The following is a 25,747-nucleotide window of genomic DNA, read 5'->3' on the forward strand; positions in this document are numbered from 1 at the left end:
TATCTCTACCTTCCTTCCTTCCTTCATCTATCTATCTATCTATCTATCTATCTATCTATCTATCTATCTATCTATCTATCTATCTATCTATCATCTTATATCTATCATCTGTCAATCTACCTACCTACTTATCTTCTATCTATCTATCTATCTATCTATCTATCTATCTATCTATCTATCTATCTATCTATCTATCTATCTATCATCTTCTATCAACCATGCCTGTCTGTCTATCATCTATCTATCTATCTATCTATCTATCTATCTATCTATCTATCTATCTATCTATCTATCTATCATCTATCTATCTATCTATCTATCTATCTATCTATCTATCTATCTATCTATCTATCTATGTCAATCTACCTATCATTTTCTCTGTAAGTTTTCTAAATTCTCTCCAAAAGATGAAACAATGAAAGGACAGGAAATGTTTAGCCTATGGAAGCACTAAAGCTAATGCTGGCACTCCTTCCCTTCCCAGAGTATTTCCAAACCGGGGCACAAGAGAAGGGACTCCACTCATAGCAGCAATGAATCAGAATATACTTACAGCTCTGAGATCGCCGAGGCTGAAGAGTTTCCAATGGGAACAGAGGTATGGTTGGAAAATTTTGTGATTTTTTTTTTCATTTTATTTTTTTAGTTTCTTTGGCTCGGGATGCAGATTTTGTCATCATCTCATCCGTTCTGGAGATCATTTTTGAATATCCAAAAATGTTCCATGTATTAATTACATGATGGCCGAGTCATGTTTTTAAAATGTGATTTAAAAACATCTCAATATTACAAAGAGACAAGAACTTAATATGTTCATAGTTGGTACTGGAGTCTTAACTATCAACCTGTTGTTGTTTTTCTTTCCATAAAAATAAGACAGAAAGCCACAGTCAATCAAAGATTGATGGTGGACCTTAAATTGTATACTAAGTTTCATTTTTTTAAAGCTTTAGGACCAATACTTTTTAAAATAGTTTTGTTTATCAGACTTACCTTTTGATTTTTTTTACTTCTACGATAACAATTTGAATAAAATTTAACATCCATATGTAGCTCTTTTAAACAAGTCAAATGTATACTTCTCCATCCCGTCTTTTTATGCTTACTTATTTATGCTTACTTAGGATTACTTACTTATTTTATCTATGCTTGCGAACTTTTCCATTCATTCAACGTTGACGTGTTCATTTAAAGCCAACTTTTGCAATGCGCTCTACATGGGGCTACCCCTGAAAAGCGTTCGGAGACTACAGCTAGTCCAGAATGCAGCCGCGCGAGCGATATTGGGTGTACCGAGATACACCCATATTACACCTATCCTCCGTGAGCTGCACTGGCTGCCAATTGATCTCCGAACTCAATTCAAGGTGTTGGTCATTACCTTTAAAGCCCTACATGGCTCAGGACCAGTGTATTTGCGAGACCGCCTACTGCCACATACCTCCCAACGGCCGATAAGATCCCACAGGGTGGGCCTCCTTAGGACGCCGTCAGCCGGACAGTGTCGGCTGGCGGGGCCTCGGAGGAGAGCCTTCTCTGTGGCTGCTCCGACCCTGTGGAATCAGCTACCCCCAGAGGTCCGGACCTCACCCACCCTCATGGCCTTCAGAAGAGCTGTTAAAACCTGGCTGTTCCGGCACGCCTGGGGCTGTTGACCTTATTATGTAGGGTCCAGCCCCGATCAGAACGTATGCGTGTTGGGGAATTTTTAAATTATTTTTTATTTTGTTTTTCTTTTCTTGTTCTTGTAAGCCGCCCGGAGTCCTCCGGGATTGGGCGGCCTATAAATCTAATAAATTGAATTGAATTGAATTGAACTTGGGATTTGTTCCTTATAGAGAGGCTCAGCTGATGCTCCAATGTTGCTGCCACATTTGGTCCTCTACGTTGTGGGCCTGTTTCCCTGAAAGCCCTTATTTCCCCGTGGCACGACAAAACCGTGGTCCACTAAAGCGCACCCGATTAAACCGCGTCGCTGACGTCATCAGCAGCGCGACAACAGCGACCGCTGAGAAAAAAGGGCGCTTTAAAAAGCGGTTTGAAAGCAAGCCGATTCAAGTTAAGGTAAGGGTTAGGTTTAGGGTTAGGTTTAGGGTTAGGTTAAGGGTTAGGTTTAGGGTTAGATTTAACGTTAGGTTTAGGGTTAGGTTTAGCGTTAGGTTTAGCGTTAGGTTTAGGGGGTTAGGTTTAGGGGTTAATTTTAGCGTTAGCGCTCACAGCGTGCTTTTTTCATTGCGCTGTGATGACGTCAGGTACGCGGTTTCGTCGAGCGCGCTTTAGTCGAACGCGGTTTTGTGGTGGAACCTATTTCCCATGTGCTTTCATCTTTTTCCTCACGATAACAAAAAGTATGCAGGTCTGCCCCTCCTTCCAGTAGAACTTTCTGATCTCCACCCTTCCCCATTTGCCCTGTCAATCAGGAACCGAGCGAGAAAAAGGCACCTTTGGACATGTCTCTCTTCCTCAAACTACAAAAACGAGTGAAGGAGCTGGAGCTGGAAAAACAGTCCCTGCAGGACGAGCTAGAGAAGAAAGAAGACCAGGTTCTGCGAGCCAAGGCCAAGGTAAGGTGGGGAAAAAAAATCACATGTCTTCTAGTCCAGGTGATGGGGACAGTTGGGATCAGTGGTGGGATCCGACTGGTTGAACAACCAGTTCGGTGATCACGCGCTTCTTTGCAAGTTTTGAGAAAATGTTCCTTCCCCATCTCTGCTGGGGAGGAAGACCGTTGAAGCGCCGCAATCCACTCGCAATCCACTCTGCCACGCGACTCATACCGTATTTTTCGGAGTATAAGGCGCACCTTTTTCGCCCCAAAAAGGGGGTGAAAATCTGGGTGTGTCTTATACACTGAACACAGCACTTTTGGCCTACCAAAACTGCAAAAATGGACGTGCAGAGGGGTTGGGAGGCTTGCAAAGTGCTCCTGGGGGTTGTGGAGGGCAAAATCGAGTGAAAAACGGGATGTTTTTGCCCCCCCAGCCCCCAGGAGCACTCTACAAACCTCCCAAAGCTCTGCATGCCCCCCCTTTTTTGTGGGGAAAAAAAAGGTGTGCAGAGGGTTTGGGAGGCCTGCAGAGTGCAAAAACCTTTTTTTTAAAATTTACCTCTTCAAAAACATGGTGCGTCTTATAGTGCGAAAAATACGGTAGATCAGTAAAGCGCAGGGGGGTGGGGTGGGGTGGGCAGGCCCACTGGAACATGGGAGCGAAGCGGTTCGCTCCCAGCTGATCGTCAGAGCTACTGGTTCGGGCGCACTGGTCTGAACTGGTAGAATCCCACCCCTAGTTGGGATCCCATGGCAGCAGTGATATTCCATTCAGCAGGTGGAAGGTAGATCCATGATTCCCTCCAGGGGAAAATTCCGAAATAAAAGAGAACAGCCAGGTACAGAGAGCGCCGAAGACACCTCAAAATCCCCCAAAGTAACTAAGGAACACACAAAACACAATTGGTGCTTCCTTGCAGTTCTCCCCTCTTTAATTTTTGTTGGTTTGATCCATTGATGTTAGAAGCAAGGCAGAATGTTGTTATTTTTTTTCTGATGGCATTTTGCCTCATGACTTTACAAACTTTAAAAGATTTTTTTAAACTAGTTTTTACCTGTTTTCTTAATGTTGTTGATACAGCCTGCAGAGCTACCAAGGATGTTTTTAGTAATTGTAATCTTTTGAAAATCACTCACCTTTCTCTCTTGGCTTGGCTGTGGAATTTAGTCCATTCTTAAAGCCTTTAAACATCAAATAAACATTACTAATTATCTAAAAATGAATACAGGGACTTCACAGAACTATCCATTTCTTCTCAATAGTGTCTGAAATGTTCTCTTTCTAAAAGTGCAATTATTTTTCTTTCCGCTTTGAATTTTTTTCCAGGAGGAAGAAAGGCCTCAGATGAGAGGAGCAGAGCTGGAATACGAATCGCTTAAGGTTGTGAAAAGTATTGTATTTGGGATCCCTGAATCCTATGCATTATCCCCCCAAAATAGGCTAAATTAGAAAAACAGATTTAAATGATATTACCCGAACATTTTTAAAATGCCCCAATGCTTCATATACATGCTATCATACAAGCATATATGGAAGCCAGTAATGATTTGAGTATTTTAATTATTAGCCTGAGGCTCACTCACAAAATTACCTGGAATTTGTGATCCATCAGTGGATCTGGAAGTACCAACATTTCTAGTCTACTTTTCCATTCTAGACATGTTGGAATGGAATGGAATGGAATGGAATGGAATAGAATAGAATAGAATAGAATAGAATTCTTTATTGGCCAAGTGTGGTTGGACACACAAGGAATTTGTCTTTGGTGCGTAGGCTCTCAGTGTACATAAAGAAAAATAAAATAGAATGCATTCATCAAGAATCATTAGAATAGAATAGAACAGAACAGAACAGAATAGAATTCTTTATTGGCCAAGTGTGGTTGGACACACAAGGAATTTGTCTTTGGTGCAGATGCTCTCAGTGTACATGAAGAAAAATAAAAGGCACAGGGTTCAAAGTAGACCTTTGTTTGTGAAATATACGAAGATCAGGACTTTTTTAATCAAACCCATCAGTAAATGAAATGGGCTTCTTTACCTTGATCTTGATTTCCATTAGAACCGTTGGTGAATGGGGACAACTGTTTTTATTGTTTCCTCCCATCTTGTACCCTGCAGCGCCAAGAGCTCGAGTCGGAGAATAAGAAACTAAAGAACGAATTGAACGAGTTGAGGAAGGCCTTGATGGAAAAGAGTGCTCCAGATGTCACGATGCCCGGCGCCCCAGCATACAGGGTCCTTTTGGACCAGATGACCTCCGTCAGTGAAGAGCTGGAGGTCCGCAAGGAGGAAGTTCTCATCCTGAGGTCTCAGCTGATGAGCCAGAAGGAGGCAGTGCCGTACAAGGTGAATACAGAAACCGAACCGGTTGTATCATCCGTGTTCATGTTAGGTCAGTGGTGGCGAAGCTTTTTGGCACTGAGTGACGAAAAGGTCCCGTGGAAATGTCGCGTGCACGCTCATCGGGGTCGCACTCCGGAAAAGCTGAACTTCCGGGTTCCAGTGTGCATGCGCGCCCGACGATCAGCTGGCAGGTGCGCCGGTTTTCAGCACTGCCGCTCGCGTGAAGGACAGCTGCATGCACGCCAGAAACCTGGAAGACAAACAGGCAAGGCCCTGCATGCCAGGCAGCATGACTTCACGTGTCACTTTGGGCACGCATGCCATAGGATCGTCATCACGGTGTTAGGTAGTACGACGGCAGGTGACATGGCTTCTTTTCTCCCGAAGAACAATCCAGAATCTAGCCAAATACTAGCCTGGGTTTTCTTCTGTGGGATAGCTAACAGACCAAATGTCAACGTTGCAAGTATCATGTAGAATTAAATCAGAGTCCAAGGCAAAACGATCCTTAAAGTTCTAATTTAATAAATCAGACATCTTGGCACATCTGTGGAATCCCAAATCTGAACTTCCTGGGATTCCACCCAGTTGAAAGTTCATGATCTTATCCCCTCACCCATAAATCCATCACATGGCCCAATCTTCTTCGCCCAAGCTTGCATCTCCATCCAGCTGCTTCCGCTCAGGTGCAGAAGTGCGGAGACAAAAGATGACCTTGGGCTTCTAGAAAAGAATGACAACAACACATTCCACAATTCTACTCCTTTCTATTCCCCCCTCCCAATCACTACACTAATGAAACAGCATAATGAAATAAGAGAGAGTGTGGCAGGCCAAAGATCCTAAAAGGGATATAACTGCAGGCCTGACACCAATTGCTGATGCAGTTGCATTCATTCATCGGTCAACTTTTAATTAATGAGCAAGTATGTTAGATAACTAGTATTTCTCTCTCTTTTCCTGCTTGCACGTGGATTACCAGGATGATAAGGTAACATTGCTGTGGATGATTTTATTTTTAATGCTGCGACCCTTGGAACCTCCCAAGTGTCCGTATTAATGCATTCAAGCAAGCCACGGAATTGAGCCCACGAAAGTAACAAGGGATGTTTTGCTCTGCGGTATATTTATCGTTGTAGTATTTATTTCTTCTCTTTTTTTTTTTTTACTTTGGCAGTAGCTTTCCTAAAATAAGAATGTCCAAAAGAAAAAGAAGCCCCCCACCCCTTATAGCCCTTTAGCTAAACAAGAAAGATCAGGTCCACACGGAAAGGTTTATTGCTTAAATCCTATGTGCAAGAATCTTCCCAACTAATGGTCAGTGCATGCTAAGAGTTTGATAAGGGTCAACAGTGTTAGGTAAGCTCCCCGTCGGGAGAGCGAGTACGTTCAGAGAAGCGTTCTTAGAGGTGTGTTGGAAGACACACAAACCAGCATACAGAGACATTGCAGTTTAAATAGGCTTTTTCTTTCGTGGAAATAGAGGTATCAGAGTCCATCAAACAGTCCCAAGTCATCCACGGATAAGACAGTCAGTCATCAACGTCTCTCAGTTAAGGGATAATCCAAATAACATAGTCCAGTAATCATATAATCAGTCCGGTACATTAAGTTTGCTAACAGTTGCCAAAAAATTACAATAGCTCACGGCACTTCCAGATCAGCCCAGCATCTAACAAACAGAGAGGGAGAGAGCCAACAGACATTCTGGCTCCCTCTTATGGCCGATTGAGGAAAACAGCAACCAATCACATTTTACAGTATGCTTAAAGAAACAGATATAGCATTGCTATATGATTTATATATTGAAATTGAAATTGAATGAATTTATATGCCGCCCAATCCCGAAGGACTCCGGGCGGCTTACATAAAAACAACTCTAAAAAGAATACAAAAAAAATTTAAAATAGAGAGGAAAAGCAAGTTAAAAAAAAACACATCATGCACTCAATCTTAGTGGGGCTGGACCTCATTCATGAGGTCAACAGCCACAGGCCTGCCGGAATAGCCAGGTCTTAGTAGACTTTCGGAAGGCCGAGAGAGTGGGCAAGGTCCGGATCTCTGGGGGTAGATCGTTCCATAGGGCCGGGGCAGCCACAGAGAAGGCCCTCCCCCGTTAGAATTATATTCCTAACAAACAGCACTCAAGGGGGAGGGGTTAGACAGTTCTCTTGTGACTATGTAGGCATTCTAGGCTGATTCCTCCTTTTCACTCCACCCCCAGTTCTGCCATCTCTTCTCCTACATTCAAGAAGCTTTTGTTGTTGCGTTGCTGTATCTGTCACAGCTTTGAAACACCCCTGGGATATGTAATTGAGACAGAGTGCATGGCTAGGCCAGAGATCAGCTCGGGAAGCTCATGACTCAATTAAGACTTGGACTCAAGCCACCTCTTGATGTTGGTCCAACCCACTTAGAGCAAATTGCTTTGGCAGCTCCTCTACAAGGGCAGCGTAGACAAGTCTACATTAATGATAACTAAATAATGATTGCATCACGCAGTTTATTTGCTGCTGAAACCCAGCCTGTACTTAAAGCATGCGCTATTGAATCGTTCTCATTTGTTTCTTCCATTGATGATTCCCCAGAACACCATGACAGACTCTACAATTCTTCTGGAAGATGTTCAAAAGTTGAAGGACAAAGGAGAGATCGCTCAGGCTTATATTGGACTGAAGGAAACAAACAGGTACAGGCCTAAAAAAATCTTGAACTGTTGTCCCCCAACATTAATCATTATCTCTATTTCTCTCTCTCTCTGTGTCTGCCTTTCTGTCTCCCTTCCTCCCCCTCCTCCTCTCCAACCCTTTGGAGTATACAGAACTTTTCAACTGTCAAACTGCTTTGGATTTGAAAAGCCCCTTCTTGCATTTGAAATGGCGTATTTGGAAGTGCTTGCAACTTCCAGATATAATACCCTGAGCCCTAAACCACTTCCAAAATGATCATAGCAGCCCATCTTGAATATGGGATAGTGTTAGCTAAGCTCCCCGTTGGGAGAGCGAGTACGTTCAGCGAAGCGTTGTGAGAGTTGTGTTGGAGAACACACAAACCAGCCATACAGAGACACTGCAGTTTAAATAGGCTTTTACTTTCGTGGAAATAGAGGCATCAGAGTCCATCAAACAGTCCAAGTCATACACGGATAAGACAGTCAGTCATCAATGTCTTTCAGTAAAGGGATAATCCAAATAACATAGTCCAGTATCATATAATCAGTTCAGTACTCAAAGTTTGCTAGCAGTTGCAAAACTTACAATAGCTCACGGCATTTTCTAACAGCCAGCTTCCAAAACACTCAGATCAGATCAGATCAGCCCAGCATCTAACAGAGAGCTAACAGTCATTCTGGCTCCCTCTTATGGCCGATTGAGGAAAACAGCAATCAATCACATTTTACAGTACGATTTAAAGAAACAGGTATAGCATTGTTATAAGATTTATATATTAGCAACCCAACCGTTAGATTATATTCCTAACAGATAGTCCAATGATGGGGAAAGTTTTCGGCACTGACCGAAACTAGAATGCGTGCGTGTGTGTGCATACGCCGGAAATCTGAAGACCTTTGGGTTTCCGGCACTTAGGCGCGCTCCAGCCAGCTGGCACTCCCTCTTCCCAACTTGGTATCAGACCTGTCCTTAGGCCGAACAGCAGTGAAAATACTTTCTGATTGGCATCAGAGCCAGCCAGCTGGTCTTCGCACGTGCCGGAGAGCCGGAAGACCAAGTGACCCAAAACCATAAGAGCAGCTGGCAACAGCACATGTGCCCACAGAGAGGGCTCTGGCATGCGTGCCACAGGTTTGCCATCACAGGGATAGTCGCTTCAAGCTCCAAACAAGAGTATTTTGAATTCACAAAATTTTACACACCTCCAGCATTTTCACTCCATAAATCTTGATTTTGAGACGTCCACATTTTGGGTCCTTTAGTATGAATCTCTCTAAAGAGCAAGATGGTTTGAGTGCCTTTCAGCTTTCCTAGGAAAATAAACCTCAAATAAGCTTGCATGCGATGTTTGAAAAGCCGTTTGTGGTTTCGATACACCGTTCTGAAATTTGCTAAACCCTCCTATGAAAAAACAGCTTCATTCTGTGCCTGTTTCCCCCTCTCAGCATTGTTCTTATAAAGGGAGGAAAACCACCTTTTTTAAAAAAAAAATACAAAATTGTTCCAGGGATGGAAGAAAGCTGGTAGATAATGTAGGGTACTGGCACTCCCTCTTGCCAACTTTGGTTGCAGTATCAGACCTGCCCTTAGGCCGAACAGCAGTGAAAATACTTTCTGATTGGCATCATTGCCCAGAAATATTACTTTGGCCTCCTGTCACAGTGAATAAACAGATCTGAGAAGATCCTTCAGTTGTTTGGTGCTGTGTGAAATCCTTATCTGGATATAATGAGAATGAGGCATATTTGTTTGGGTTTAACGAATCTAGAAAAAAAAGCAGCCTTATCTGAAAACACATCTTGTCATCTGGATTGCTTATCAGGTCGTCTTTTACAACTGCATTACTTCCATAGTAAGAGAAATAAATATATACTTCTATGTTGACATTGGAGCAAGTCCCAGTGAAACCCGTAGATTTAGATAGGATTACACAAATGCAAGTTGGGAAGGCTTGCATTCTTGTTTAAATTTAGGCACGAGGATCTTGGGATTTGATTCTCAGTAAATTTGTACAAGATCGGTTGAGTAAACAGCTTGGAATTAATATTTATTGAGACCAAAAAAAAAAAAAAAGATACTTCTTTTTGTCCTCTTAATTACACTCTCCTTGTCCTTTTACTTAGCATATCCCATCATTTCCATCACGTGTCCCTTTTGTTTTTGTTTCTGCATTTTAAAAAAAAACATTTTGCTTGGAAGATCATCTCCTCAAGACTGTCATTTGCTGAACGAGGATGGCGAACTGTGGCTGGTATATGAAGGGCTAAAACAAGCCAACAGGTTACAAGATTTCTCAGGATGGGGGTGTTGTTGTTTCCATTTGCATTCTTTCTTGCCTTCTCCTGTCACTAACATGCTGTGAAGCTGCTTTTGGCAACTACATTCAACCCAAACGTGTTTGTTAAAGGAAGAGAAAGAAGCGTGTGCATTTATGTATTAATAAGATTTACGTACTGCCTGGCTCAATCGGGTTTTGGTCATCTAAGCCTTACATTAGAAAGAAAAATCCAGCGTTAGGATTGACACAAATAGCCATCTTCCGGCATGTGTAGAAATTTAAAAATAGAAACAGAATCCGTTTATAAGTTGGAAACTCTATCAGGACAGCACAAGTGAGGCTATGAAAGAAAAAAGTCCATCAGAGCCAGTAATTGCAAAAGTAAATGCAAAATCCATGCTTTCTGCTAGATGGGAAGAACAATTTTGTTGTTCTGGAATTAACACATTCTTCTCCTGTGGAATTTTGTTTCTTTATTTGGAAAGATTATTTTTTTAGCTTGTTCCACTGGCTTCCCTGCCTGGATGATCTCCATCCAAGTATTTAATGGAGAACAGAGTCAGAGGAACTACAGTGCCTGCTACTACAATCTATGGAGGTTTGCAGTATTAAGTGGGCCTATCTCCTAAAATCTTGGTGTCAGCTAGAAAAAATGGCAAATCAAACTAATGATTGATCTCCCATAAGGAATGCATAGTCCAGAAACAGAGAGATAAAAGTTCAAAACGCATAGTTCAGTACTTATCCTAAGATTAGCAGGATGAAACATAAAAAATAATTAAACCTATTATTTGCCTGTGACTTTAAGTCATTCCAAATAAATATCCTGCAGACCATTTCCCCAAAAATCAGATTCAGGCCATTTTGAAAATGATCTCAACACACCTTCTTCTATAAATATAACCGCTAAATGCATCTACTTACTGGAGAATGGGAGCCAGTTTTTAAATATATGTCTATATTCTCTAAAAACTTTACTGCCTTGGGCTATTTTTGTAGTCGAGTGAGAATGAAAGTTTCATATTTAGCTCAGTCAAACAACACTCAAAATGCTCCTTTTGCCAAGAATGCCAACTTAACCAGTCTTTTTCCTTTTCTTATACTGCTAACAAAACATGCACATTTAACTGCATCTTTTTTTGTAAGTTTGCAAGAAGCTAACTTTTTTTTCGGGAGGGGCGGGGTTTCCTACGCTGCAGGGAAAGCAGGGGGGAGAGGTGGCTCTGCAGCTTCTTGTTTCTTGTCCCCGTGCTCTAGAATTGCTAGAAGGTTCTAGAGCAAATGGCAAAGAAACGAAAGGTAAATTTATCCACATTTACCTTCACGTGCTTAGTGGAGGTAGCTCTTAGCTGATCTGCTTAGACATATTTAAACCCTGAAAGGCTGTGTCTGATTATAGATAGTCTAGTTGAGATATGCACCTGTATGTAGGAAATGCAGTGTTAGCGTTGATAAATAATTGTTGATTTATTCTTTGTATTTATTTATTTTTCCCCCTCCCACAATTGATTCACGTATGGTGAATCAATCTTGGGTGAATCCGTAGCACGGGAATTCCCCCCCCCCTTCCTTATTAGTTTCTCTTTGGGCCTTTGGAGTTGCAGTAATACTCCTTTTAAAACCAAAGCTTGGAAAATCTTTCAAAGCTTATGATCCTCATTTTTGCTTTAGTTAGGATACTTCTGTTTCACTCCGAGCAGAATAATCCTGAAGAATAGGAACTTCTTAATAGATACCACTTCATAATGCCAATGGTAAGGCCCCACTTGAAATACTGCATCCAGTTTTGGTTGCCACGATGTAAAAAAAAATGTGGAGACTCTAGAAAGAGTGCAGAGAAGAGCAACACAGATGATTAGGGGACTGGAGGCTAAAACATATGAAGAACGGTTGCAGGAACTGGGTAGGTCTAGTTTAATGAAAAGAAGGACTAGGGGAGACATGATAGCAATCTTCTGATATCTCAGGGGCTTCCCCAAAGAAGAGGGAGTAAAACTATTCTCCAAGGCACGTGAGAGTAGAACAAGAAGCAATGGGTGGAAACTAATCAAGGAGAGAAGCATCTTAGGAAAAAATTCCTGACAGTTTAAAACAATTAATAAGTGGAACAACTTGCCTCCAGAGGTTGTGAGTGCTCCAACACTGGAAGCTTTTAAGAAGTTGTTGGATAACCATTTGTCTGAATCGGTGTAGGGTTTCCTGCCTAAGCAGGGGGTTGGACTAGAAGACCTTCAAGGTCCCTTCCAACTCTGTTATTCTATTCTATTCTAGATACGTTTTAACTAATACATTTCTTTGTCCCCTTTTGCTTGTAGGAAACCAGTTATCGGTCCCTTAAGGGCTTGGGTTATTTGATAATTCACTGGGGTTTAGGGACCAGCATTAGCCTAAGATTTTCTGAGACAGAAAATCGAAATACTTCCTAGGATGATAGAAACGTAGCAATCACCGAATTGTATTTAGGTACAAGTGTAGGTGGTCTATGCAATCCTGTTAACCGTTAAAAAATGGTAGATTTTCTGCCCTCCCAATTGTGCCCTATAGGCTCCCCCCCCTATAAATTGTCCTTTTTGCAGTAGCTATGGATGTAAAGTAGCATTTACACCAGCCTTAAGCGTTGTGTGGAGTTCAGCCCCTGGAATTGCTAGGGGGAGAATTCTAGAAGCTGAAAAATCCACGCCTCTCAAGCTTGCGGAGACTGAGAAACGGCTCCCCAGAAGGGACCTACCTGCTTCGTGGTTTCGTAGCTCAGAGAGTGTCTTTGAAAGAAAACCCGAACGGGCAAACATGCTTGCGTGGGATCTGCCCCTAGTTCTGCTTCATGGGTGAAGTCAGTTCAAGCCAAGGTGCTTTTTTTTGAAAAGGGAACTGGGCTTCCTTTTCCCATGAAGACGTTTGGCTTCTCCAAGAAACTTCTTGGAAGAGAAGTGAAGGAAAAAGAAAGTCCAGTTGTCTTAAAAAAAAAAAAATCACCTTTGGGACAACCATGAGCTCTGTCAGCTTCTGCCTTGCTGTTGCTTCAGCTGTCATGAAACGGGGAGGGAGGGTTGGTATTTGGGAGGGGTAATTCGATGTGCTGGAGGAATGTTCTAGTATGTACCAGATGGTTGGATTGCGCATGCGTGAGTGCTTCCCGCCTGGACTAACGGCTCCGACATTCCATCTTCGTGATGCCTGTTTGAAGTTATCTCACACCTGACATTTGAAGGACTTATGATTGGCCTGAGGCTATGATCCCAAGGGGTGGGGAATGGACTATTCTATATATCAATCGCTTTCGCGCCTAATTAAGCAGACTTTGCTTCTTGTCAGCATCACTCCATTATATAATTAAGAAAGAAAGACTAAGCAATAGCAATAGCAGTAGACTTATATACCGCTTCATAGGGCTTTCAGCCCTCTCTAAGCGGTTTACAGAGAGTCAGCATATCGCCCCCAACAATCTGGGTCCCCATTTTACCCACCTCGGAAGGATGGAAGGCTGAGTCAACCCTGAGATTCCATGTGTTGGAAATCAAAAGTACTTTTACTAATTACAAATGGTTAGCGAGCAGTTGCGAAGCAAAGTCTGCTTAATTAGGCGCGAAAGCGATTGATATATAGAATAGTCCATTCCCCACCCCTTAGGATCATAGCCTCAGGCCAATCATAAGTCCTTCAAATGTCAGGTGTGAGATAACTTCAAAGACATCACGAAGATGGAATGTCGGAGCCGTTAGTCCAGGCGGGAAGCACTCACGCATGCGCAACCCAACCATCTGGTACATACTAGAACATTCCTCCAGCACATCGAATTACCCCTCCCAAATACCAACCCTCCCTCCCCGTTTCATGACAGCTGAAGCAACAGCAAGGCAGAAGCTGACATCTCAGAATCTCCCTAGTTCAAGGCAAGGGACGTTTTCAGCCTCAAGACACTCAAAAAGGGTTTAAAGAACCTTCTTCTGGTTTTCTTTCTTTCTCTTCCCAATCAGTCGGTCGCTTACTCCCTATCAGCAGCGGTTGAAACGCTCAATCCGTGCATGAGAAAGTCTTTCAAGCGTTTCTCCTTCCTGACCTTCCCTTCCTTTCCCTCTTGGCCTTCCTCAATGGGCTTCTTGCAGGCTTCTGGAATCTCAGCTGCAAACTCAGAAGAGAAGCCACGAGAACGATCTGGAGGCCCTCCGTGGAGAGATCCAGAGTCTGAAGGAGGAGAATAACCGCCAGCAGCAGTTGCTGGCCCAGAACCTCCAGCTGCCCCCGGAAGCACGGATAGAGGCCAGTCTGCAGCATGAAATCACCCGTCTGACCAATGAAAACCTGGTAAGGACTTTGCGTAACTCAGTAGTCCAAAAAACCCAGCTGTTCTGAGCAGGGGTGGGTTGCTGCCAGCATTACTGCCGGTTCGGTGCTCGCAGAGCTGGCAGCAGATTCGGACAGGGAGGAGGTTGGGGAGGAACCTGGGCCAGTCCTGGAGTCTGGGGAAGGCTCTGAGGAGGGCTCTGTGTTGGAGGCAGAGGGGGGGGGCAGGGCCGTCTGACAGTTATCAGCTGCCTTTGGAGTCAGAGATCAGTGAGGCAGAGGAACAGCTGGAGCCTGTTCCCAGTGTGCCCATGCGCAGAATTGCCAGAGGAAGCTAAAGAACAGGGGTCGACTTTAGAGTAAGGCCACAGGTAGACAATGAATGGCCCCTCCCAGAGGAAATAAAAGAGGAGCGAAAGGGGAGTGGAGTTTGCAGGAGACCAGTAGTTCGCTTAATTGGTTCGTGACTCTCCGAGACTCCTTGCCAAGTTCTGCAGAGATCGGCCTGGCAGCTCTCCAAGCCTGATAAGGTCTGTGACTGTAAATCCTCCCTCGTAAGACTTTGCTGGATGCGAATGAGCAGAATTCACAGTCAATTAATAAAAGGTTTTTTGTCGGCACCAGGAGTAGAACATGGAAAGGACCAGATAATTTTTGTCTCAGCAAATCTATCCAGAATAGGAACAGGCTCGAAGTCTGCCAAATGTTTCTGAAGGTTTAATGAGGATTACCGGGTGCCCCATATCTCCTTAGTCCTGTGGGAGAGAATCTGCCAGAAACCAGGATGCTTGGATCTGTTGCATCTCTTGAACGAGGTCACTTAAATCCTCTGCATTTCAATCGCATAGACAGCAAGGTTTTTATGTAACATCTAGGCCACGCGAAGGCTTGCCAATATTATCCAGATGGTGGCACTGCCTTCCAGCTGCCCTGAGTTTTCTCTTACAGCACTAACGGCATCGGTTTCTGCTTTGTCTGTGTTTCTGACCTAGGCTTCCCCAGCAGCACGAAGCTGAGTCCTCATCCCAATAAATCTCTTTTATGTAATTTGCAGTGAATTCCTCTCCAGCAAAGTCGTTCCTCTCCCACGGTCTTTCAGGATGGTTCACAATTACCGATCTTTATCAGGCTTAGAGAGTGGCCAGGCCGATATCTTTCAGACACTGCAATACTTGGCAAGAAGGCAGGAATGAACTAATTGTCTCCTGCAAACTCCACTCCCCTTTCGCTCCTCTTTTATTTCCCTCTGGGAGGGGCCATTCACCTTCCACCTGTGGCTTCACTCCCAAGTCAACTCCTGTTCTTCAGCTGTTCTCTTTGTCTGGCAGCTCTGCGCATGCGCACACTGGGAACAGGCTCCAGCTGTTCTTCTGCCTCACTAATGTCTGACTCCGAAGGCAGCTTATAACTGCCATACGTCCCTGGCCCCGTCTCTGCCTCTGACACAGAGCCCTCGTCAGAGCCTTCCCCTGACTCCAGGACTGGCCCATGTTCCTTCCCCCACCTCCTCACTGTCCGAAACTGCTGCCAGCTCCACTGGTGGGCCACAACAGTCTGTTGCTTTTCTGGTTCCTTTTAGCCTCTTACATGTTTTGTCCTCCATTTTTGTTGGGTAGGATTTAATGGAGCAGATGGAGAAACAGGACAAGACAGTCCGGAAACTGAAGAAGCAGCTGAAAGTTTTTGCCAAGAAAATTGATGAGCTTGAAGGTACAGTATTTGCCTGCGGTCAAAATGGTTTCTGCTTCTAAACATTAAATGCAGGCATACTTTTTTTTTTTTTAATCTGTTTGAGACGAGGGTTTCTGAAGTTGCTCCAGAAAAATAAGAGTGGTATTCTGCAATAATAATGAAGATTGGATACACCGAAGGAGCTGCGCAGGTTGTCCTAAGACAGTAATGGCTAACCTTTATTAGGTTTAAGTTTATTCGATTTATACGCCGCCCTTCTCCCAAGGACTCAGGGCGGCGTACAACATTAAAAGAAACATATAATACAAAAGTTAAGAAGAAATTAAACAGGATATCCCAAACCCAATAAAAATTGTCAATGACACATTTTTTTTTAAAGAATTAAAATTAACAGTAATCAATAATTTGATTACCCATCTAGGTAACAACATCATCAGTGCTAGAAAGGAGTGGGGAGCAAACCATCTCGCAGCAAGATGGGCAGCAAATAAACTTACTAAATAATAAAAAAAAACTAGCGTATTTTTCGGAATATAAGATGCACCTTCCCCCCCCCCCCAAAAAAGAGGGTGAAAATCTGGGTGCATCTTAATACACTGAATACAGGATTTTTGGCCTCCCGAAACCCCGCCCCTTTCACATAAATAGATGTGCAGAGGGTTTGGGGGGGCCTGTAAAATGCTCCTGTGGGCAAAAACAAGAAAAAACCAGGCTGGTTTTGCTTATCTCCCCCACCCCACCCACCCAGCCATCAGGAGCACCCTACAAGCCTCCTAAAGGATATGCATGCCCTTTTTGGGGCAAAAAATGGGCCCGTTTTTGCTTGTTTTTGCCCTCCCAATCCCAGGAGCACTTTGCAGGCCTCTCAAATTCTCTGCAGGCCTCGTTTTTCACAAAAAAAAAACGAGGCTTGCAGAAGGTTTGGGAAGTCTGCAGAGTGCAAAAACAGATTTTTTTTTTTAAAAAAAATTACCTCTTCAAAATCTTGGTGCGTCTTATACTCTGAAAAATACGGTGAATAAATCCTGGTGCAAGAGGAAATGATGCTTTCCCAACTAATTAATCTTCGCCAGAAGACCAGATGCCCTATTTTGTCACCTAAGACAATCTCATTAAACTGGTCCCAAAATCTGCTCTTGGTTTGCTTCCTAACCCATTCTGCGTCCTTCACCTGATTGTGTATCGCCCTTTCGTAAGGCATTTTCCCAACCGCACGCCCGATGGGGGAAAGTTGCTCTCGTAAAGATTGCATTAAGGAAGTGGCTGAGATCAAATCATTGCCTTCCCTTTGGCACACACTAAATATAGCCTGCTGTGTTGGCTGTGCAAGTGTGTCTCAGGCTCCTTGAGTTGCTGAATTCAACAAGGTGTGCGGGCAGACTAGGAAAATGTCAGAGCTATGTAGAAACTCCGGATACTAGAAGTTTTCTGTTATTGACCGTCTGCCGGTTAGTCTTAGCGGTTTTTCCAGTTGCTGTGTGTTATATTTTTATTGTCCTAGACTGACACAAAGCCAGGTAAAGTTTCTAGCTCTTCAGCATTCCAGAGCATATTTCTTAATTGAACTCGCCTGGTGAGGGCACTTTTTTTAGCACTTTGTTTTTTACAAAAATGATTGTTATTTCCTATGGGTTCTATAGATCCATAGCTTTTTCTTTCTTTCTTTCTTTCTTTCTTTCTTTCTTTCTTTCTTTCTTTCTTTCTTTCTTTCTTTCTTTCTTTCTTTCTTTCTTTCTTCCTTCCTTCCTTCCTTCCTTCCTTCCTTCCTTCCTTCCTATCATTATCCCCTCCCTCCTTCCTTCCTTCCTCTCTCCCTCCGTCCTTTTCTACCTTCGTGTTATTCTCCTTTCCCTCCCTCCTTCCTTCCCTTCCTCCATCCTTTCCTTCCTTCCTGTCATTCTCCCTCCCTCCGTCCTTTCTTTCCTTCCTGCCATTCTCCCTTCCTTCCTTCCCTCTCTCCTTTCTTTCTTCCCTTCCTATCATTATCCCCTCCCTCCTTCCTCCCTCCCTCCGTTCTTTTCTACCTTCCTGTCATTCTCTCTTCCCTCCTCCTTCCTTCCCTTCCTCCATCCTTTCCTTTCTTCCTGTCATTCTCCCTCTGTCCTTTCCTTCCTTCCTGTCATTCTCCCTCCCTCTGTCCTTTCCTTCCTTCCTGTCATTCTCCATTCCTTCCTTCCTTCCTTCCTTCCTTCCTTCCTTCCTTCCTTCCTTCCTATCATTATCCCCTCCCTCCCTCCTCCCTCCCTCCTCCCTCCCTCCCTCCTCCCTCCCTCCCTCCATTCTTTTCTACCTTCCTATCATTCTCCCTTCCCTCCTCCTTCCTTCCCTTCCTCCATCCTTTCCTTTCTTCCTGTCATTCTCCTTCCCCCCTTTCCTTCCTTCCTGTCATTCTCCCTCCCTCTGTCCTTTCCTTCCTTCCTGTCATTCTCCATTCCTTCCTTCCTTCCTTCCTTCCTATCATTATCCCCTCCCTCCCTCCTCCCTCCCTCCTCCCTCCCTCCCTCCGTTCTTTTCTACCTTCCTATCATTCTCCCTTCCCTCCCTCCTTCCTTCCTTCCCTTCCTCCATCCTTTCCTTTCTTCCTGTCATTCTCCCTCTCCCCTCCCTCCATCCTTTCCTTCCTTCCTGTCATTCTCCCTTCTCCCCCTCCTTCCTTCCCTCCCTCCCTCCTGTCATTCTGTCTTGGATGTCCAATCTCTGCCACTTTAACCACCTGTGGACTTCAGCTCCCAGAATGGCCGGCTGGGGAATTCTGGGAGTTGAAGTCACTGGTCTTAAAAAGTTCCCACAGTTGGACCCACCTGCCTGTAGAGCATTATGTGTGGTGCATAAACAACATGTACTTTCTCAACAACAAGCAAAGCTCCTAATGGATTGTAATTAATCCACGAACCTTCCGGAAGAAAACTCCACAGTTCGGTGTCATCATCCTGGATCGAATCTAGCTTTTGTTCACCTCCTCTTCCCTCTTCTTTTCCTTGCTTTAGTGGGCCAGATGGAGAACATTTCACCTGGGCAGATCATTGACGAGCCCATACATCCCGTGAATATCCCAAGGAAAGAAAAAGACTTCCAAGGAATGTTAGAATACAAGAAAGAGGATGAACCGAAGCTCGTTAAGAATCTCATCTTAGGTGAGAGGCCTTTCTGCTTATAAAAAGCGCCGTGTGGGGTTTTTGCAACCATAACATCGCTTCCCCCCCCCCATTATGTACAATTTAATTGTTAGTCTACTGCACAGCAAATTCCCTTTTCTCCTTCAGTGGCTTTATGCTCTTCTGTTCTATAATTTGAATTTGAATTTGAATTTTACTTTATTTGTATGCCGCCCTTTTCCCTGAGGGGACTCAGGGCGGCTCACAATTCAAGGGAGGGGGAAAAAAAAAACAAAGTTACAAAACATAAAGACCATACACAGCTAAAAAACACAACAATCATACCATTCGAAGTGGGGCTGCAAGTCTTTAGCCCCAGGCCTGTCGGAACAGCCAGGTTTTAAGGGCTATGCGGAAGGCCTGGAGGGTGGTGAGGGTACGAATCTCCACGAGGAGTTTGTTCCACAGGGTCAGAGCAGCCACAGAGAAGGCCCTCCTCCGGGTAGTCGCCAGTCGACACTGGGCGGCTGATGGAATTCGGAGGAGGCCTAGTCTGTGGGATCTTATTGGTCTAGTGGAGGTAATTGGCAGAAGGCGGTCTCTCAAGTACCCAGATCCAATACCATGAAGGGCTTTGTAGGTGACAACTAGCACCTTGAAGCGAATCCGGAGACCAACAGGCAGCCAGTGCAGCTCGCGGAGGATAGGTGTTACGTGGGTGAATCGAGGCGCACCCACGATCGCTCGCGCGGCTGCATTCTGGATCAGCCCAGGTAATTTTTTTTTTTAAATAATTGGCGACTGCACAAAGGAAAACAAACTTGGAATAGAGTCGACAGCGTCCATTTCAAAAGAACCGAGAAGTATTATTACTTGAAAATACTTTAAAACAAAATATTTGCCTTTGAATCACTCTTGATTCCTTGAGACTGCTTGAATAAGTTCTTGGCGGCTTTTTCAGAAGTGAGTTGCCATCGCTTCCCTCTTAGGGCTAAGAGGCACTGGCCGGGTGCCGCACTTGGCTTTTCGCCTAGGGCAGGACAGTTGCCTTAAGCCACTTCTGGCTCTTTGCCATTTTATTAGGGCATTTTAAATACACTGATGCAATATATCAATGGTGCAATGGTCTTCTGACTTAGGCTTCCCGATAAACCATAAATATCATACGCTTAATCCCCCAAACCCTCTTTTATTTAGACGGCTGTGAATTATGATCATTCACAGCTCGTAATGATTCACAAGTAGTCTGTGAAGAGTCCAGCAGATGTCTGTCACAGTCTTTCGGGGCAATGCTGATAAACACCCACCTTTATCTCCCTTGAAAGGTTGCCGGAGACTTAATTGCCAATTCCCTTTGCAAGGCCAAAGGGAGCACAGAGTCAAATGGAGCTTCTCAGAGTTTGAGCCGACTGACCAGAATGAACCAATTGCTTCCTGCAATTGGTTGGCTCCTTTTTTATGTCTCATGGGAGGGGCCAATCATCTCTAAGCCTTATTCTTGAGTCGCCCTTTTTTTCTTAACTGTTCTTGCCTTTTGGCAGTTCTGGGCATGGCGCAAACTGGGAACAGGCTCACACTGTTCTTCTGCCTCACTGATGTCAGGCTCTGGAGGCACGCATCACTACCAGATGGCCTTGGCCCCTCTCTGCCTCCGACGCAGAGCCCTCGCCCAAGCCTTCCCCAGATTCCAGGACTGGCCCATGTTCCTCCCCAACCTCCCAACTGTCCGAATCGGCTGCCAGCTCCACAAGCCCCCGGTGGACCACAACAAATGGCTCAGAGCTTCGGTTTGAGACCTGAGGGCCACACAATGGGATGAGCTCCCATTCCTTTTTCCAGCTCCTCCCTACCTGGCCGTTCGAAAGCCTGCAAATGCGAGTAGATAAATAGGTACCACTTTGGTGGGAAAGCAGTAGTGTTCCGTGCCCCTTTGGCTGGCCAGATGAGCACAGAAATGTCTTCGGACAACGCTGGCTCCTTGGTAAGAAACAGAGATGAGCACTGCCCCCTAGAGTTGGGCACAACTGGGACAAGGGAAACCTTTACTTTTAAATGCAACGATCTATAATGTTGGACCTGCAAGCCATCTTTTGTTTTTCAGTTTCAGGCCTGCCTCACTTTCTACTGTGGGAAAATGGGAGTGGGGATTATATGGAGTTGGGTGATATGTAGCCATAATAACATTCTTCTTAGAAAGCCAAGGTCATCTTTGCCGGATCTGGATGGGAGGAAGCTGTCTTCATGGCAGTGGAAGATTGAAACATGTGATAAACTTGTGGGTGCTGGGGAAGGATCTTGAACTTTCCACCGGGTGGGGAAAACTGGAAGCTTTCAGATTTGGGTTTCCCCAGATGTGCCAACATGGCTCTTTTAATAAATTGGAATTTTGAGGAACCTCTTGCCTCGGATTCTTACTTTATTTTAGATGCTGTTTGGAACCCTGACATAATAAATTCCTCTTTGTGGCTTCTTTCTCCCTCAGACCTGAAGCCCCGTGGAGTGGCAGTAAATCTCATCCCAGGGCTTCCAGCTTACATTTTGTTCATGTGTGTCCGGCATGCTGACCACCTTAACGACGATCAAAAAATGAGGTCCTTGCTGACTTCTACGATTAACGGCATCAAAAAAAATCTGAAGGTCAGTTTTAGGGTTTCAATTGAAATGTCAGCCCGGGGTTTATTAAAAAAAAATACTGTGGATGAGCTCCGTGTCCTACATAACCTGTCATGAAAACGCGACAGGCATATAAAGTATTTTTCTGTTAGAATAATAAAGGACAACTAGCTCCATCTCCATTCGTGGCACAGATTCCACGATGCGGAAATCGATTCAAAGAGAGTCCTAAAGGTGCTTAAAAGAATAAAATAAAAAGGCAGCTGGACTTTTGTTTTCCCTCGAAGATGTTTTGCCTCTCATCCAAGAAGCTTCTTCAATTCTGTCTGAAACTTGTTGGATGAGAAGCGCGACGTCTTCAAGGCAAAACGAAGTCCAGTTTTGAAAGAGCACCTTTGAGACAGCCATGACCTGGAGGACTGAGAACCTCCATAGACAGTTCAAAAAGAGGCACGTAGGGTGCTGTCTAGAATCTAATGCTATGCAGAAGTGCTGTAACGTTTGCTTTTGTGAAAGAAATGTTCCTTTTTCAATAATTTTGCATTTTAAACTTCCTTTAATGCGCATTGCCTTTTATATAGAATAGAAATAGGGATAGGATAGGACAGGACAGGACAAAATAGAATAAGAAATAGAGTAGACTGCAATAGAATTGTATAGAATAGAATAGAATAACAGAGTTGGAAGGGACCTTGGAGGTCTTCTAGTCTAACCCCCTGCTTAGGCAGGAAACTCTACACCACTTCAGACAAAGGGTTATCCAACATCTTCTTAAAGACTTCCAGTGTTGAAGCATTTACAACCTCTGGAGGCAACTTCTGTTCCACCGATTAATTGTTGTCAAACTGTCAGGAAATTTCTTCTTAGTTCTAAGTTGCTTCTCTCCTTGATGAGTTTCCACCCTTTTCATAATTATTACTGTTCCGTATTTTTGCTTTTAGAAAAGAGGTGACGACTTCGAAATGGTCTCCTTCTGGCTGTCGAACACATGCCGGTTTTTGCACTGTCTGAAGCAGTATAGCGGTGAAGAAGTAAGTCCTCCATTTTTGGTTTATTCCCGTTGGTGAACGCGCTTCAAAGGTTTGAAGTGGGAGATGAGTCTCATTCCTCCAGTAGGCTTAAAGAAAGTTAACCATACTGTTCTTTATCCAAAGGATTTTTTTTTAAAAGTTGTTATCTGTTTGAATCAGTGGTGGGATTCAAACGTTTTTATTATCAGTTCCGTGGGCACGGCTTGGTGGGCGTGGCACAGATTGGTGGGTGTGGCTTGGTGGACGTGGCAGGGAAAGGCTACTATAAAATCTCCATTCCCTCCCTACTCCAGGGGAAGGTTACTGCAAAATCCCCATTCCTTCCTGGTCAGTTGGGACTCGGGAGGCAGAGAATAGATGGGGGCGAGGCCAGCCAGAGGTGGTATTTACCAGTTCTCCGAACTACTCAAAATTTCCACTACCAGTTCTCCAGAACTGCCCAGAACCTGCTGAATGCCACTTCTGGTTTGAATACGACAGCATAAAATACGTTAATACAAACTTGGCTATTTTTATCTTTCTCTGCCTGCAGGGGTTTATGAAACATAACACATCTCGTCAGAACGAACACTGCCTAACTAATTTCGACCTTGCCGAGTACAGACAAGTATTAAGCGACCTGGCCATCCAAATTTATCAGCAACTTGTTCGAGTTCTAGAGAATATTTTGCAGCCCATGATTGGTAAGGCGAAACCTAAGGACACGAGAAAGTTTTTTGTTTTTTTCCTAATTAAGAAAGTCATCTTTATCATTTGGATTTTCCTCTGATAATGTCCATCGGTCTTACCTTGCAATGGCAGAATTTTGTTTTGTGTCAATTGTGTACGCTGAGTTCAGAGATTACTTTGCTACATGCTTAAGAGTTATTAAGCAAGTCAAATTATGGCTGTCTATAGCTACTACAGGTAGTTTTCGACTTAGAACAGTTCATTTAGTAGCCACTTGTAAGTTACAATGCCACCGAAAAAGTGACTTATGTTCACTTAACAGCCATCTCACTTAGCAACAGAAATGTTGGGCTCATCTCATTGTAAGTCAAGGACTACCTGTATTTAGGATGTCCATGTCCTGTTTGCAGGACCCAACAGAGCTGGCTGTTGAAAGCTTGTTAGGGGTATCTCCGTTGGGAGACAGAAAGTAGCACAGTGGAATGTACTGCTAGAGAGAAGGAATGTTGCTAGTAGAAGAAACACACGAATAGAGTCTCAGACACTGCCAGGAAAAACAAGTAGCTTTACTACTAACAATAGCTTCACAAGCAGTGATAGTAGATATTTGTCCAAACACAATTCAAAGAACAAACAATTGCTTAGAGTCGCAGTTCACGTTCCAGTCATCAATAGCAATAGCAATAGCAGTTAGACTTATATACCGCTTCATAGGGCTTTCAGCCCTCTCTAAGCGGTTTACAGAGTCAGCTTATCGCCCCCACAGTCTGGGTCCTCATTTCACCCACCTCGGAAGGATGGAAGGCTGAGTCAACCTTAAGACGGTGAGATTAGAACCGCTGAACTGCAGATAACAGTCAGCTGAAGTGGCCTGCAGTACTGCACTCTAACCACTGCATCACCTTGGCTTGATTGGCACAAGGTGGCAAGAAAGTGACCCAAACTGTATTATATGTGTGTGTGTAAAAATGAATATAGAGACTATGATGAATTCACAAATGTTAAATAGCAATTATAAGAATGTATATTTAAGAATGAAGTTGAAAGGGAAAAATAAAATTTAAAATTACAATGAGAATATATCTGCCGAAAAAAACCTCTGTTCTGGTGACAGGAAGGGCATCTGGCCATTAAACATTCCTCAGCTGAATTAATGACCCCTTTCCTCAGTTTCAGGAATGCTGGAGCACGAAACCATCCAAGGAGTGTCCGGGGTGAAGCCCACCGGCCTGCGTAAGAGGACCTCTAGCATCGCCGACGAAGGGACCTACACCTTGGATTCCATCATCCGTCAGCTGAACACGTTCCACTCCATCATGTGCCAGCACGGCATGGATCCTGAGCTGATCAAGCAGGTGGTCAAACAGATGTTCTACATCATTGGGGCCGTGACCCTCAACAACCTGCTGCTGCGAAAGGACATGTGCTCTTGGAGCAAAGGAATGCAGATCAGGTGGGGAGATCTCCTTTAGAATCTTTTAAGTCCTTTGAGACGCCTTTCTTGACTGAGCAGGGAGGTATTTCAAGTCAGCTGATCATTTCGCATTCTTAAGCCAAAGGTCATTTTGGGCTAGAACACCTGTGTTAGGTAAGCTCCCCATTGGGAGAGCGAGTACTTTCAGAGAAGCGTTGTGAGAGTTGTGTTGGAGAGCACACAAACCAGCATACAGAGACACTGCAGTTTAAGTAGGCTTTTACTTTTTGTGGAAATAGAGGCATCAGAGTCCATCAAACAGTCCAAGTCATACACGGATAAGACAGTCAGTCATCAATGTCTTTCAGTTAAGGGATAATCCAAATAACATAGTCCAGTATCATATAATCCGTTCGGTACTTGCAAAACTTAGAATAGCTCATGGCACTTTCTAACAGCCAGCTTCCAAAAACACTCAGATCAGATCAGCCCAGCATCTAATGAACCAGAGAGCTAACAGTTATTCTGGCTCCCTCTTATGGCCAATTGAGAAAAACAGCAACCAATCACATTTTACAGTATGATTTAAAGAAACAGGTATAACATTGTTACATGATTTATATATTGCCAACCGAAACGTTAGATTATATTCCTAACAACCTGTTTACCAAACAGGCAGGCCTCTAAGCGGTGAAGATTGGCCTCCATATTTCTATGCAGGATGAATGAATGAATGAGTATTTCTGAAAGCATCCCTGAAAGTACCATATAAGACCTTAAGAGAGTATAAGATGCACCGGAGTATAAGACGCATCAAGGTTTTGAAGAGGCAAATTTTTAAAAAAAGGTTTTCCACTCTGCAAACCTCCCGAAAACGGGCCCATTTCTCGCCCCCCGCCCCCCCAAGGCATGAATAGCCTTTAGGGGGCTTGCAGAGTGCTCCTGCGGGATGCCCCCCCAAACGAGCAAAAAATGGCCTGTTTTTTGTGAAAATGGGCCTGTTTTTTGTCAAAAAAATTGCATGCATAGCCTTTAGGAGGCTTATAGAGTACTCCTGGGGGGGGGGTGGCAAAATTGAGCAAAAAACGGCCCATTTTTCACCCATTTC

General features: G+C 44.0%; 1 protein-coding gene across 2 annotated transcripts in view; it reads left to right on the forward strand.

The window, feature by feature from the left end:
* The window catches only part of MYO5A (myosin VA), an 85,138-nt gene that overhangs the window by 49,362 nt on the left and 10,029 nt on the right, over positions 1 to 25,747 (forward strand). Inside the window, exons 25-37 of one of the 2 annotated variants that reach the window (XM_087704171.1) lie at positions 485 to 598; positions 2,421 to 2,564; positions 3,876 to 3,929; positions 4,670 to 4,897; positions 7,483 to 7,583; positions 9,766 to 9,846; positions 13,948 to 14,146; positions 15,742 to 15,835; positions 18,805 to 18,951; positions 21,395 to 21,549; positions 22,467 to 22,556; positions 23,089 to 23,239; positions 24,396 to 24,678. In XM_087704171.1, coding sequence (XP_087560297.1) covers positions 485 to 598; positions 2,421 to 2,564; positions 3,876 to 3,929; positions 4,670 to 4,897; positions 7,483 to 7,583; positions 9,766 to 9,846; positions 13,948 to 14,146; positions 15,742 to 15,835; positions 18,805 to 18,951; positions 21,395 to 21,549; positions 22,467 to 22,556; positions 23,089 to 23,239; positions 24,396 to 24,678 — 1,841 coding nt within the window. The remainder of the gene's footprint in view (positions 1 to 484; positions 599 to 2,420; positions 2,565 to 3,875; positions 3,930 to 4,669; positions 4,898 to 7,482; positions 7,584 to 9,765; positions 9,847 to 13,947; positions 14,147 to 15,741; positions 15,836 to 18,804; positions 18,952 to 21,394; positions 21,550 to 22,466; positions 22,557 to 23,088; positions 23,240 to 24,395; positions 24,679 to 25,747) is intronic. The other variant, XM_087704172.1, reaches the window with a different exon arrangement.

This window comes from Thamnophis sirtalis, unplaced genomic scaffold (genome assembly GCF_051295495.1).
Source record: "Thamnophis sirtalis isolate CommonGarterSnake01/CBP01778 unplaced genomic scaffold, rThaSir2_p1.2 scaffold_2, whole genome shotgun sequence".
In the NCBI taxonomy this organism is placed as follows: domain Eukaryota; kingdom Metazoa; phylum Chordata; class Lepidosauria; order Squamata; family Natricidae; genus Thamnophis; species Thamnophis sirtalis.